Here is a 16,028-nt window from a genome sequence, read left to right on the forward strand (position 1 = left end):
ACTCTCACAACTAGATGCATCTAAAATGGAATTGAAACACTCAGATGGTGAGTACACATTTAGGTCCAGCAAATACATCTATGTTAACCATGGCTATTGGATCACACTTTCTATATTACCCTTAAAGTATACCTAAAAGGTAAAACGTTTTGTTAGTTGGAGAGGAATTAGAACACCTGCCATGTTTTATTGCTGTCTGAGCCCCTGTTAGGGAGAATTCCCCTCTGTCCTGTTTACCAACATCACTGAAAATGAAGGTGAAAGAAAATTCAAAATCTCCCCAATGGGGCACAGATGGCAAAAAGTAAAAACTGACAGGCCCTGTAACTCTCCCTTACTCTAGCCAAAATGATACGGCTGCTCTAACCATAGTGCAAGCAGGTGCAGTTACCTTTTCTGCAACTAGGTGCTCTGTCCCAAAATAGTGTGGTAGTAAGGAATTATGTAATTGGGTGTTAGGTCCTCTTTTCAACAAAGCCTCCCTGTAGTGATGTAATAGGTGGAGCTAATGCCCATAAAAAAAGCCAAGGTGAAACCTTATATTTGATGGACATGGGAGCCAGAAACCCCAGCGCTATACATATTTATTCAGCTACTGAAAAGGCCTATACAGGGCTGAAACTCCAGGAGAAAGGAACAGGATTCAGTAGTAAGCAGATTCAGTAGGTACAGCTGCAAACTTCCTGACTCTGATAAGAGATGAAGTGAGTCATGACCGGGATGTATAGAGCCTAATGGGCCAGGTCAGAGTCCTCTGAGTGAGTATTAATAACCCTGGGAGGAAGAGAGTAACATCTGAGAGTGTAACCAGCTGGGTAGAGCTATTGAGTGAGACATCGAAAGAGAGACTGATATACTACAGAAGGTACCTTGTTAATCTTGGCAGACAGAGCAGGATGCTTCACTCTGTGAATCTCAGTTTGAATAGAACAGAATGCTACAGATTCAGCATATAGGGAGTCGGGTGCTCCCAAGTAGAGGAGAGAGAAGATGGTAAGAGAAGATGCTTGTCAGTGATGCCCATTGTTTGGCTTTCACAAATCACTGCTACAGCTTGTCCACTTTTGTGTATGGCAATGTATACTGAAGACATCTGTGTCTATGTCTATGTGCTATGAGGTGTCACTGCCTTCTTTGAAGAACATCAATAAAGTGTACTAAATATATTTCTTGTGTGGACATTCCTATCCAAAGGAATATAAAGGCTAATGGTTTGAAATGTGGGAAGGTCTATAGCAAGGAGTGGGCACAATATGGTGGAGGTTTTTAGCTTCAGGAGTTGGTTATTGTCGGGTGCTTGAGCAATTTGGTGCCAACAGTCATCCAATCAGAAGTCCCCTAAAAATAGCACAAGAGAAAACTCTTGTCTAAAAGGGTATCCTCTTTAAGTACCCACAAATGTCTGATAATAGTCTCTAAATCTAGGCTTGTGTGGCTAGATATAGCCATGATCCAATGTCTACAGGGCAGGTCAAAATAGGATTAGGGGAATGGAATCTATCGGTAAAACCTTACTCAGTCGCTTGTGTTGTTCTTGGTGCTGGACCTGTCTGCATTTGGCTCCCCTTACTTCCTCCATGGCTCAAAACATGAGCGATCATGGAAAAAAAAAACACTCCTAGATGTAAACTAAATGTGTGGCATTCACCCGTAGTGCCTCAGAAGGAAGTTAAGGCAAGTGTACATTGGAGTGATTGTCTTAGAAACCCCATACTTTTGACCTCTGTAAAATCACAGCAGCAGGTCTCGGTTCCCCAATAAGTAGTGACACAGGAATCCAAGAGGACTAAGTCCAGGGCACTCAAGGCATATCCCTCTTCTTTATTTAGTCATAAATTTCAAAAGCTAAAAACAATTAAAACACGTTCAGCCAACTAATTTTTCTCGTTCAAAGCACACACTTTCTAAGGGTGCCTTACTCTTGGTTCACATATACTGTATGTGAATCAGATGAATTTTTACCCACATCCGGTTCACATAACATGTGAATCAGACTGGCTTTTAGTGGAGCCATGACACACATGTTCGGGGCGGCCGCGATCTGTTAATGAAAAGGGTCCTGTGCGATTTTGGGTCTGGTTTAGGTGCAAATTCAAGTAAGAATTTGCACCTGAATCTCATCTGAGTCAGTGAACAAAACTGCCCCGGACTGCAAACCGCAACTGGACATGTGTAAACCTAGCCTAACCTGCTTGCATGCGTCGCTCCCTCAAAGGCTAGATAAGTAAGGTTTTGCTCTCGTGCCAATGATTTACATTTTGCTGATTTTTCATTAGCAACAGATCAGTGCCTTGCTCATCCAATTGGCAAGGATGCAACAAATGTAAGATTGTAAGCTGCAATGAGCAGGGCCTTCTGATTTCTTCTGTATTGAAATGTATTGTAACTGTACTGTTTGCCCTAACTTGTAAAAAACTGCACAAACTGTTGGCACTATATAAATCCTATATAATAATAATAAGCAGTTGAGTATTTTCACTGCAAATTTCAGCAATTCTGTTGCTGATGAATTCTCCGCAGCCACAAGATCACTGTGACATAGGCCTAAACTCCATATTTTGCACAGCAATTAGAATCCTAAAAAAGTTTTAATTGGAAACATGTTGTTGCCTATTTATTTGCTATATATGAAATGTTCCCTTTAAGAAATGCAAACAGCATGGTAATATTGCTTTTCTATTTTTATTTCTGCCGGAGTAATAACATTTTTAATTTATCTTCCTATAGAAATTTTTTCATTGTTCTATACAAGCAAGCTAACAATATCCTTTCATTGTTTTTAAGAAAAATCATGCTCACAAAGACATTCAGCTGTTTCAAAATGTATTTCAAAAGGGTGCAAATCTGATTAAACATCTGTACAGTGTTCCATCGATCTGCGCCCGGGAACACACATTAGATATTCTTCTGCAGAACAAAACCAGATAAGCAAGCTGGATATTAGATTAAAAGCAATAGCTGTTGCTGCAGAAATCCGGTGCCCGAGATAAAAAATGTCGGGATGGCTAATAGTATGAAAACATAGAAATGTTAAGTCATACAGCGGTTGTTTGGCAGTAACTATAAGGTCAAGGATTCTATTATACACCACTTTTTTGTTTTCAAGTAGTAACAGCTGGACAGAAAGGGAGTGCAGCAGTCCGGGTCATCCAGGCTAATGGAAAGTAAAAGGAAAAAAAAAAACATAAAGCTTGGCAAGTTTTTGAAGCACATGACTTGATAAGTGACTAGCTAACAGCATAAATCTAGAATTTTTGACAAGAAACAATAAAGATTGCTTACCAATGTTGTTATTGTAATCTGGAGCAAGATGTTCATATGTAAGCTAGGCTCTCTGTGCTGGTGGCAAGGAAACAATTTCATTTTATGCAATTGGGGAAAAAAAACAATCCTCTATGGGTTGGCTGATTAGAATGCATGAAGAGAGGATTTACAGATAAAACAGGAGAAATGTGATGAGGTAGCAGAGAACAAGAGACTGAGTGGCTTAGATAATGATGAGCACAAATTCTATAATTGAGCCTCAGTAGGTAAAGACAGCCACAAACTTATTACATTGTACAGAGCTGTGCAGGTCCTCACAGTAACCAGTCAGAAATCAGCTTTCAGTCTACTCATGGTGAGATAATAAAAAATTAGATTTTTATCAAACTGACCTATTTCCCTTGCGTTGTTAAATACAAATTGCCTAGAAGGCAATAAATAATATGTATAGCCCCAATGAAAGGAAGGAAGGAAAGAGGAAGACAAGTGAGGAGAGCACAGGAGTGTAGAGGCGAGGAGAGGAGAGGATAGGAAAACAGATGTACTAGAAATGCCTAACCATACTTATTTTATGCTTGTTCATTATTTTTAGATAATCACCATTCGAGATTATATTCCTAAAATCGTTGGTTCATCAGCATTTCATCAGTATTTGGGCAACTATCAAGGATATGATGAAAACACAGATCCCTCGATTTCAAATGTATTTTCAACAGCAGCGTTTCGCTTTGGCCATGCAACCATACCCCCCATTGTACACAGGCTGGATTCTCAGTATAGAGAACACCCACTTTATCCAAATCTTCTACTGAGTGAAGTCTTCTTTCGGCCCTGGAGGATAATAAATGAAGGTAACAATGAGCAAATTCAAAATGATATGGAGTCATTGTTAATCATTTTTGGGGCATCCCTACAGTGCTGACTTTACTAGATGCATGTATTACCCTCAAGCAAACAGTCACTTCCAGGACTACGAGGTCCTCTGTGTTTGGGCACAAAATAACTAACAGCAAATCTGAATGCCTGGCAGATGCAGCCTTCCTCAGAGAGGGTGATCCGAAGTGCAAGCTACAAAACAAACAAACAAGAAGGCGTATGCAGCTAGTGCATTACCAAAAACATTTAATATTTCAATAAAAATTGCTACAAATGGATACTCACAAAGTAGCAACTAGTCAAAGTCAAACACAAAATGTAATTCAGTGCGGCTGCATTTACTCCAGTTACAACATGTTGGAATGTCAAGCTGCCATGTTTCAAGTGGTGCACCCCCTTCCTCGGAGCTAGGCTACTACCAGACTACTGCCAGATATCAGTGCACAAGCACTTAAATGGGATCAAGACTGTAGGGCCATGCCCCAAAAATGGGGGAAGGGTTTAGAATAAACTTTATCAATGTGATGTGAAAAAAAAAGGAAAAACTTATAAATATTGATTAAATTATTCATTAGATCCAATAAGACAGTAACTGCAGAAGACTTATTGTTATGCCATATGGAGTAAAAATGTTATAATGTTATATACAGTCAAAAGTAATGCAGTAAAAAGAACCGATGGAAAAACTCAGCCTAAACAGCAACCAGCATGTGGAGGCAAGATGGCTGCTGGGACGCAAATGGCATTCCCTGTGGCACTTGTGGTCCGGAAGTGTGCAACCACATCCTGGATCTGCATCGTGCCCACTGCTACCACATTACCACCGCAAAATCAACATAGAAAGTGGGAGCCAATAGCCAGAACTAGGCCCCTGCTGACCACCATCCACAGGAGATGTGGGTAGCCTGCAGACCTGGGCCTGGTGCTGTCCCCACGACCACCTCAGGACCAGAAGCAGGGAATGATGTCACCGCAAGTTTTTTTTATATCACATTGCATTGATAAAATGTATTCTAAACCCTCTCACCATTTTGGGGCGTGGCTTTACAGTCTTAATCCCATTTAAGCGCTTGTGCACTGATGTCTGGTATTAGTCTAGCTCTGAGGAAGGGGGTGCGCCCCCGAAACATGGCAGCTTGATATCCTTAACATGGTGTAATTGGAGCATGTGCATCTGTACTGGATGAATTCTTCATTCATTTGACTTTGACTAGTTGCTATTTTGTGAATATCGATTTGTAGCACTTTTTTATTGCGATATTAAATGTTTTTGGTAATGTACTAGGGGCACACACCTTCTTGTTTGTTTGATGCTTTACCTTGTTAAGTGTCTCCCTAGATACTGAGCAAGGATAATGAAGACAGCCCTGGAGTTTGCACCATCAGAAAGAAATCTACAACAGCAGCCCATACATCTGTATCCTGGCAGGTATCATTTAGAATGGATTGTTTTTTTTTAGGGATGGGGGGGGGGGGGTTAGGTCTTTATTATTATCTGTCTCCCTAATGCAGAGATTTTATTCACCCGTTATAGCACCAAAAAATTGATTCACGAGATACCTCTAGTTGGGATGCAGACAACAGTAAATTCAGGGATTCTAAATCTTCTCCACTCTATCCAAAATAAAAAATAAATAAAAAAAGTGTATTTGGACTTTAAGCCACAAGGCTACCCTGTTTTAGCTAAGAGAACGTCTAATATTGGTTTAGCCTAAAATATTCTTCTTACAACTGCTTAGGAAAGACAGGTACACAAACCAAGAACAACAATTGGCTGGCTTTCAATTTTAACCTGTAAAACCTACATAAAAATAAAAATGCTAGAAAGAGAAAAAATATGGAAGTCCTTTCTAAATACCACACAATGCCCCTATATTAAAGAGGAACTGTCGTTTTTATAAAAAAGATAATATTGTAAAAGTGAAATAAACTGTTTACACTGTACTGTGCTTGTTATACATTATCTCTGTAGGGAGAGACCAAAGCCATATGAAACAAAATATCTTTATATTTATAAAGCAATGAATATGACATTTACCAAACATTCAAAGCAGGCAAATATTCCTGGTATACGTGTTTAAAATGGCAGTGACAGATTTATCAACAGTGTATGCTTAGCAAATACCCCATTGATTGCTTTATAAATATGCCTTCTATAGTTGCTCTGCAATTCCCTGTTTTTAGGGACTCACTCTAGAACACTAGTGGTTATAACTTCAACCTCCCCCAATTTTTTCCTAAACTTTTAGTAATAACACAAAAGAGATGGGCCATAAAAGTGACTCCACAAAAATACACCAAAATCTTCTTTAAAAACACAATCCATCCATCCCTATTTCTTTAAAGCGGTGTTCCAACCAAAAATGGAACTTCCACTGTTCGGATTTCTCCCCCTCACATTTGTCACATTTAGCAGATACAGGTATTTGCTCACACTTCTGGGAAAAGATTGGCACAGTATCCGCAATGAACTACGCCACGTCTGGGCACTTTTCTATCCCCCTGCTGTCTTCTGGGAGACACACAGGTCCCAGAAGACTGCAGGGACAACTCAGAATATGCATCCTGACTGGCGCATGTGCAGTAGCGAACCAGGCTGTGAAGCCGTAAGGCTTCACTTCCTGATTCCCTTACTGAAGATGCCGGTGCCTGCACCCAGAGCTGAGGGATGAGTCAGCTGCAGGTGAGGACATTGCGGGCTCCCTGGACAGGTAAGTGTCCTCAGTTTAAAAGTCAGAAGCGGCAGTATTTGTAACTGCTGACATTACATTTTTTTTTTCTTTCAGGAAAAACTCCGCTTTAAGGGTTTATTTATTATTCTTGGGATTATTAAAGCCTAACTCCAGGTTTTGTGTTACTTTATAAAGTTAGTTTGGGTCAAGCTGGCCCAGACAAACTATTTCTATTACTATGAAATGTGGCTACTGTCAGCACTGTATAAACTTAATGTCGCATCAGTGACATACAGTATACAACGTTTTATTCCAGTATACGGCCATTCCCAAGTTTTCACTTCAGCCAATTAGAAGAAGCCTTCTGTTCATTTAAAAAAAAAAATGCAAAGCTTCCTGTGAATGGCTGAACAGCATTCAGCCCAACTTGAATTTGTTCTGGCAGAAGATGGGAAGTATTGTAACCTGAACACAGCACTGTATACTGATTGTAGCTAATGCTACACAGTTTATACAGCTCTGACAGCAGCCACATTTCTTATGGAAATAATTTATTTGGGCCAGTTTGTCCCAAGAAAACTATTTAAAGTAAAGAGTATTTAAATTAAAGTGTAACAGAAAGTGTTCAAAATGTTCTATCTTTTAAATATGGCTGTATGCTATAGTCCTGTTTACACAGGCTTTGACGTGTAGTAAAGCAAAGCCATGCTCAGCCATTCATGTCTAGGAGCAGCTGTGGGCAGCCCCTAGGCTTTCTGGGAAGGGGAATTACACCTAAATGTACATTGTGTAGGCTCATACACTGGTGTGCAAGAAGCCTAAAGCATCTCTGTACTGAAACTTCTAACTAAAGTAATCATGCTGTTCAGTTGCAAGCACTGTTAAAAAAATTACTTTCCCTGTTAGAAGTTTTACCACAAAAACACCATGAAAGCTTCAATGTTCCTTGGATGGGGCAAAAAATTACTAGCCCCCAGTGGGACAGGGCTCAGGCCTGACAAATGACTACTTGGGCACAAAGGTCTGAATAGTGGGAAGAAAAGTATCCCGTGAGCCACACATTGCTGCAAGTTCTCTGTAAAGGAGTATGTGGCTGTATGAGCCAGGGCTCCAACCAGGCCACGTTCCCAAAGCATTTCACTCCGCACTGGAACTTATTTATGATTAAGCTCTGAGGAGTACAACGAACACGCTGGGGCATGGCCTGATTGGAGCCCTGACTGAGACCGCCACCTACTCCTTTACAGAGCACTTGCAACAATGTTTGACTTATGAGTTGCTTTTCCTGGTACATGGTGACATATGGAGCAGAGATGAGCTCCGTCTATGGCTGACACTCCCAGGAGTTGGCATCAGATGAGGACCCTCTAAAGAGGCTGAGCACTACCTATACTTTCTATCAGGTTCACTCTGAATTGTGGGATTGTCACATGTTCCACTATTCTCTTAGTTAATGGACTTTTTTGGAGCAGTGGGTGCATTAGATAGGCAAGTTCAAGCGCCTCTTTCCGCTTATTCAAACAAGGAAGATGCCGCTCAAGGCTAGCAGTCAATACAGTCCGAATGTACTGGGTGCAAGCCACATCCCACCACCAATGATCAATAGGAAGAAAAGAATGGATGCACACCACAGGAACATTCCCCAATTTTAGTCCAAAAAATAGCAATAAACAGCCAACAAAGACAGAGTGTCCGATCCCAGGAGGTGACGTATGCGTTTCTCACTGGCCTCAGTGCTTCTTCAAACCTGAACAAAAAAAGGAGAAGATATACCAGAATTAAGTAAAAAGAAGGAGAAGGAGAAGAGAAAAGAAAGTTGGAGATAAACAATTAAGCATTGAACCCCAGTCTGGAAATATGTTGCATGAGGTTATCAATTGAAAACACATGTAAAAATTATTCAGTACTCTGACAGTGGCACTGGTCTGGTCAGCAACCATAAATCCTTTCAATGGGGAAACAAAGAGGGTGCTTTTTTGTGGGGTTTTTTTGTTTGTTTTTCCTCAGGGGTAAATAATACTAAGCCACTGAAGAGAATAGTAAAACCTGATACAGTAGACAGTATATATAGAACTCCCCCAACACAGAATACCTCCAACACAGAACAATATGAGAGGCAAACTAGTCAGAGGAGCAGGAGTGAACCCCCCCAAGTAAATTTCACCCCCTCGCACAATTAAGAAGTATATGACACAAGAAGGGGCAAGGAAAGCCCTGGAAAACAACTGGGGCAAAGAACAAACAGAGGGGAATCTTAAAAAAGGGCAAAGTAGACCATCCGTGGGAGTAAATAGCTCAATGTATGAAAACAAAGAGCAGGAAGAATATAGCAAAGAAGAACTAAGTACAAAAAGCAACTCCCAACTAAATGGCAGAGATGTTTTCAAGATTGGGACATTCCTTAAAAGGAAACATGGCAACCCTACACGGAGATTTGAACCAAATATTAAAAAGAGTGGAAGAAACGGAGGGAAAACTGGATATACAAGCGACAGAAATGAAGGAAATTAAAGAACAAATAAAAAGTCTACAGAGAGAACAGAGGAATATGATGTATAAAGCTGAAGATCAGGAAAACTGCAATAGAAGGAAAAACCTAAGAATACGGGGCCTACACGAAACACAGGAAAAAGACAAGATAAAATGGATAAAGTATTCGATTCACTACTGGGAAGATCAACAACAGAAAAAATGTTTGAAAGAATACACAGAATTAGAAAACTTGCAGATATGGCTGGAGAAATCCAGAGAGACGCGATTACGAGATTTCATAATTACAAAGATAAAGAACAGATCTGGGAAGGTCTAAAAGTTAAACATCATGTAAAGTATGAAGAAACTGTGCTACAGATATTCCCAGGCCTGACATCAGAAACTCTGGTAAGGGGAAAAGTGCTCAAACCCTTATTGGAACAAATGAAGACTCATCATATCCAGTACTCTTGGGGCTTCCCAGCTTGCCTAATAGGGAGAAAGGAGGCCGCTCAGCAGTATTAAAGGTTTCCAGAAGAAACTGAAAGAGTTTGCAAAAAAATGGATATGCCAATCTTGGAGATCTCTGGCTGGTGGGAAACACAAGCGAAAACAACAAATATTGATTAAACAACAAAGTACTTGGTCTCAAAGAATAAGAAAGCATCAACAAAGAAGAAAACAGATAGAAAAGAAGAGCAATAATACCCCATTCATGCCTGAGCGTTTTGTAGCTTGAAGCCTGAAGCTACAAAACGCTAGAGGGGAAAAAATCTATTATTCTCAATGGAGATGGTTCACATCTCCACTCCATGGCGCCTGAAGCCGAACGCCTGACGCTCAAACAAGTTCCGGACCCTTTTTTGTCGCTCGAATTAAGCAGATTTGGGCGTTTTTCTTCTTTTAACATTGGTGACCTTTTGCCCTGCACAAAATCGCGGCAAATCGCCACAAAAACGCTGCAAATCGCGGTAAAAACGCTGCAAAAACGCCACAAAACCACGGTAAATGTGTGCGATTTTTCTGCTTGAAAACACTACGCTCAGGTGTGAATGCAGCCTTAAGGAGAAGAGTTGACTGGACTAGGAGGGGGGAGGGGAGAGGGTGGAAAAGAAACAAAGTAAAGAACAGAAAACAGGAAATGGGGAGCTGAGCGGGCTCAGGGGCAACCTTAAGTAGAAGGGGCATTGGCTCGGACTGGGTTGTAAAAACAGAGCTCAGCCTCAAGTGGAGAGAATCAAAGGGTAGGATTGGCAAGGATAGCCTTCGATCCATTGGTCATGGGTCGACCAAAATTCCCCAAAAGGTGGAAGGGAGTGAGGGGCAGAGGAAGGGGGGAGACAGGAAACCTCTCACAAATCAACAAAGGCCTACCGCGGACTTGACGACTCCTCTTTGCTCACTGTACACCCATCAAGACAAATATGCCTCGCATTCGGGTATAATCAATCCAATCCAGTGGTAGGGCTGAACGAAGAGGACAGAAATAGGAGAGGGGAGTACAAGGAGTAAAGATTACATCATCACTAAAACTTTTAAGGTATAATGTGCATGGGCTAAATACACCTATAAAGAGACATAACATATTAAGAGAGATTAAACAATATGTCGCAGAGGTAGTCTTCCTGTAGGAGACACATATCGCCCAAGAAACAAATATAAAATTAAAATTCAAAAGATTTCCCAAATGGTTATATGGCGATTCCACAACAAAACGGGCAAAGAGGTTAGCCATTGGGTTTGCCAGAGGAGTAAGGTTCGCCCTGGAGCAGGGAATGGTAGACCCCGAAGGTCGCTATCTGCTCCTGAGGGGAAGACTATGCGATATGGTGTGCACTCTGGCAAATATCTACTGCCCCAATAAATACCCAATAAAATACTTAAAAGCAGTTATGGAGAAAAAAATTTAGTTTAAGAAGGGAGGAGTAATCATGGCAGGAGATCTTAACTTCTGTATGGAACCTAAGATAGATAGTACATTCCGGGTACAGGGGACTGGAAGTGTACAATTGAAGATGATAAAAAAGAAGCTACACCAGAATCAATTGATGAATATATGGAGGAGTCAACATTCTAAAATATGAGATTATCCATTCCACTCCCCTGTGCATGGGACGTACTCAAGAATATATTATTTAATGATTGAACATAGGTTATTGGAGTCAATAATTGAAGCAGAGGTTCACACAAAAATTGAACCTCCGCTTTTCAGAACCCTCCCCCCCTCCGGTGTCACATTTGGCACCTTTCAGGGGGGAGGGGGGTGCAGATACCTTTCCAAGACAGGTATTTCCACCCTCTTCCTGTCCCGCCACGCTGTCTGCTGAGACACACGGGTCCCAGAGACAGCGGGGACCATTCGGGTTGCGCTGTGCGACTCGTGCATGCACAGTAGGGAACCAGGAAGTGAAGCCACAATGCTTAATTTCCTGATTCCCTTACTGAAGATGGTGGCAGCAGCATCCAAGGACCCTGGAACAGGTGAGTGTCCTTATTTTAAAAGTCAGCAGCTGCAGTGTTTGTGACTGCTGACTTTAAAAAAAATGTAGCTGGACTCCCGCTTGAATACCAAGATTGAAGTAATAACCTTTTCAGACCATGCCCCAGTGACTATGAAAACAAAGATATTTAGGGTCCAAAATAGGGTAAATATGTGGAGATTAAATGAAAAACTAATCCAGGATAAAGAAGTTGAGGACAGGATAAAAAAAGAATTAGAGCAATACTTCAAAATAAATGATACCGGAGATAGAAGGTATATAGGAGGTATTCTGCTATGAGAGTAGTGATGGCCGAACGGTTCGCCCGGCGGTCGTTTCGCGGCGAATTTCCGACATTCGCGGTCCGCACGTTCGAACGCCTTTTTCCGTCGTTCGCCGCGGCGGACTTACGTGTTTAATGTATACAAGAACTTTAACCTTTGGTGACACGTTTATCATGTGATACAGGACAGCCAATTGAGACATGACAGCACATGGACACTTGTACATTCCCCCTAACCTATAAATACACCCGATCCGGTGGCCATTTTACATTCTTTCTTCTGTTACGATAGGGACAGGTTCCTATGTGGAGTAGGGAGAGATAAACCACTAGCTATTTGGTACACAAAAGTTCTTTTCAGGACTGGTATAGGTGTTAGGTGTTGATAGGTTTGCTGTGCTGCTGATTCTTGCAGCAGCCTGAGTGTCTTTTGTTAGTTTAGAGAAAGGGAAAGGACGGTGTATGCTACAGGGACAGCCAGATTAGTCTTTCATCATCATCATCATCATCATCATCATTAGCTGTTACTATCAAGGTCCACAAAAGAGCTGTTCCAGTAACCACTAATCGTTCTCTTTTTTTGCCAATTTGTATAGGGACAGGAAGGAAGCAGTGTTGTCAGGCAGTGAGGGTAATTTTAAAGACTTGCTGTTATTATTAGTTCCACAAAGGTTCTTTTCAGGACTGGTATCAGTGGTACAGTAATAGGCTTGTACATGTATAATATTCTTTCTTCCAAATATAGAAAGGATATTATACTTGACTGCTGCCCTTCTGCTGCAGTCTGCTAAACATTCACAACTCACTTGTTCCACAAAAGTTCTTATAAGGACTGGTAACTTGGTATAGGGTGCTACGGTACATAGGCTTGAGTGCGGTACAGTCTGCTGTTCTGTAAGGACCGCTATCGGTCCACAATAGATAGGGTTGACGTGCACCACTGCTGACCGCTCACCTATACTGCAGCAGTCCTTCAGCGGTATAGGGACTGACGTACAGTCTGCTAATCACTAACACACAACCTGCTTGTTCCACAAAAGTTCTTATAAGGACTGGTAACTTGGTATAGGGTGCTACGGTACATAGGCTTGAGTGCGGTACAGTCTGCTGTTCTGTAAGGACCGCTATCGGTCCACAATAGATAGGGTTGACGTGCACCACTGCTGACCGCTGCCCTATACTGCAGCAGTCCTTCAGCGGTATAGGGACTGACGTACAGTCTGCTAAACACTAATACACAACCTGCTTGGTCCACAAAAGTTCTTATAAGGACTGGTAACTTGGTATAGGGTGCTACGGTACATAGGCTTGAGTGCGGTACAGTCTGCTGTTCTGTAAGGACCGCTATCGGTCCACAATAGATAGGGTTGACGTGCACCACTGCTGACCGCTGCCCTATACTGCAGCAGTCCTTCAGCGGTATAGGGACTGACGTACAGTCTGCTAAACACTAATACACAACCTGCTTGGTCCACAAAAGTTCTTATAAGGACTGGTAACTTGGTATAGGGTGCTACGGTACATAGGCTTGAGTGCGGTACAGTCTGCTGTTCTGTAAGGACCGCTATCGGTCCACAATAGATAGGGTTGACGTGCACCACTGCTGACCGCTGCCCTATACTGCAGCAGTCCTTCAGCGGTATAGGGACTGACGTACAGTCTGCTAATCACTAACACACAACCTGCTTGTTCCACAAAAGTTCTTATAAGGACTGGTAACTTGGTATAGGGTGCTACGGTACATAGGCTTGAGTGCGGTACAGTCTGCTGTTCTGTAAGGACCGCTATCGGTCCACAATAGATAGGGTTGACGTGCACCACTGCTGACCGCTGCCCTATACTGCAGCAGTCCTTCAGCGGTATAGGGACTGACGTACAGTCTGCTAAACACTAATACACAACCTGCTTGGTCCACAAAAGTTCTTATAAGGACTGGTAACTTGGTATAGGGTGCTACGGTACATAGGCTTGAGTGCGGTACAGTCTGCTGTTCTGTAAGGACCGCTATAGGTCCACAATAGATAGGGTTGACGTGCACCACTGCTGACCGCTCACCTATACTGCAGCAGTCCTTCAGCGGTATAGGGACTGACGTACAGTCTGCTAATCACTAACACACAACCTGCTTGTTCCACAAAAGTTCTTATAAGGACTGGTAACTTGGTATAGGGTGCTACGGTACATAGGCTTGAGTGCGGTACAGTCTGCTGTTCTGTAAGGACCGCTATCGGTCCACAATAGATAGGGTTGACGTGCACCACTGCTGACCGCTGCCCTATACTGCAGCAGTCCTTCAGCGGTATAGGGACTGACGTACAGTCTGCTAAACACTAATACACAACCTGCTTGGTCCACAAAAGTTCTTATAAGGACTGGTAACTTGGTATAGGGTGCTACGGTACATAGGCTTGAGTGCGGTACAGTCTGCTGTTCTGTAAGGACCGCTATCGGTCCACAATAGATAGGGTTGACGTGCACCACTGCTGACCGCTGCCCTATACTGCAGCAGTCCTTCAGCGGTATAGGGACTGACGTACAGTCTGCTAATCACTAACACACAACCTGCTTGTTCCACAAAAGTTCTTATAAGGACTGGTAACTTGGTATAGGGTGCTACGGTACATAGGCTTGAGTGCGGTACAGTCTGCTGTTCTGTAAGGACCGCTATCGGTCCACAATAGATAGGGTTGACGTGCACCACTGCTGACCGCTGCCCTATACTGCAGCAGTCCTTCAGCGGTATAGGGACTGACGTACAGTCTGCTAATCACTAACACACAACCTGCTTGTTCCACAAAAGTTCTTATAAGGACTGGTAACTTGGTATAGGGTGCTACGGTACATAGGCTTGAGTGCGGTACAGTCTGCTGTTCTGTAAGGACCGCTATCGGTCCACAATAGATAGGGTTGACGTGCACCACTGCTGACCGCTGCCCTATACTGCAGCAGTCCTTCAGCGGTATAGGGACTGACGTACAGTCTGCTAAACACTAATACACAACCTGCTTGGTCCACAAAAGTTCTTATAAGGACTGGTAACTTGGTATAGGGTGCTACGGTACATAGGCTTGAGTGCGGTACAGTCTGCTGTTCTGTAAGGACCGCTATCGGTCCACAATAGATAGGGTTGACGTGCACCACTGCTGACCGCTGCCCTATACTGCAGCAGTCCTTCAGCGGTATAGGGACTGACGTACAGTCTGCTAATCACTAACACACAACCTGCTTGTTCCACAAAAGTTCTTATAAGGACTGGTAACTTGGTATAGGGTGCTACGGTACATAGGCTTGAGTGCGGTACAGTCTGCTGTTCTGTAAGGACCGCTATCGGTCCACAATAGATAGGGTTGACGTGCACCACTGCTGACCGCTGCCCTATACTGCAGCAGTCCTTCAGCGGTATAGGGACTGACGTACAGTCTGCTAAACACTAATACACAACCTGCTTGGTCCACAAAAGTTCTTATAAGGACTGGTAACTTGGTATAGGGTGCTACGGTACATAGGCTTGAGTGCGGTACAGTCTGCTGTTCTGTAAGGACCGCTATCGGTCCACAATAGATAGGGTTGACGTGCACCACTGCTGACCGCTCACCTATACTGCAGCAGTCCTTCAGCGGTATAGGGACTGACGTACAGTCTGCTAATCACTAACACACAACCTGCTTGTTCCACAAAAGTTCTTATAAGGACTGGTAACTTGGTATAGGGTGCTACGGTACATAGGCTTGAGTGCGGTACAGTCTGCTGTTCTGTAAGGACCGCTATCGGTCCACAATAGATAGGGTTGACGTGCACCACTGCTGACCGCTGCCCTATACTGCAGCAGTCCTTCAGCGGTATAGGGACTGACGTACAGTCTGCTAAACACTAATACACAACCTGCTTGGTCCACAAAAGTTCTTATAAGGACTGGTAACTTGGTATAGGGTGCTACGGTACATAGGCTTGAGTGCGGTACAGTCTGCTGTTCTGTAAGGA

At 42.7% G+C, this 16,028-nt stretch overlaps 1 protein-coding gene across 1 annotated transcript in view; it reads left to right on the forward strand.

Annotated features, from left to right (window-relative positions):
• TPO (thyroid peroxidase) overlaps nucleotides 1-16,028 on the forward strand; it is a 228,445-nt gene that overhangs the window by 69,271 nt on the left and 143,146 nt on the right. Inside the window, 1 exon segment of the mRNA XM_077485162.1 lies at nucleotides 3,857-4,115. Within this exon segment, the coding sequence (XP_077341288.1) occupies nucleotides 3,857-4,115 (259 nt within the window).

The sequence above is a fragment of the Lithobates pipiens genome, unplaced genomic scaffold (assembly GCF_037356315.1).
Source record: "Lithobates pipiens isolate NorthernLeopardFrog02 unplaced genomic scaffold, aLitPip1_a1.2 Scaffold_18, whole genome shotgun sequence".
Classification (NCBI taxonomy): domain Eukaryota; kingdom Metazoa; phylum Chordata; class Amphibia; order Anura; family Ranidae; genus Lithobates; species Lithobates pipiens.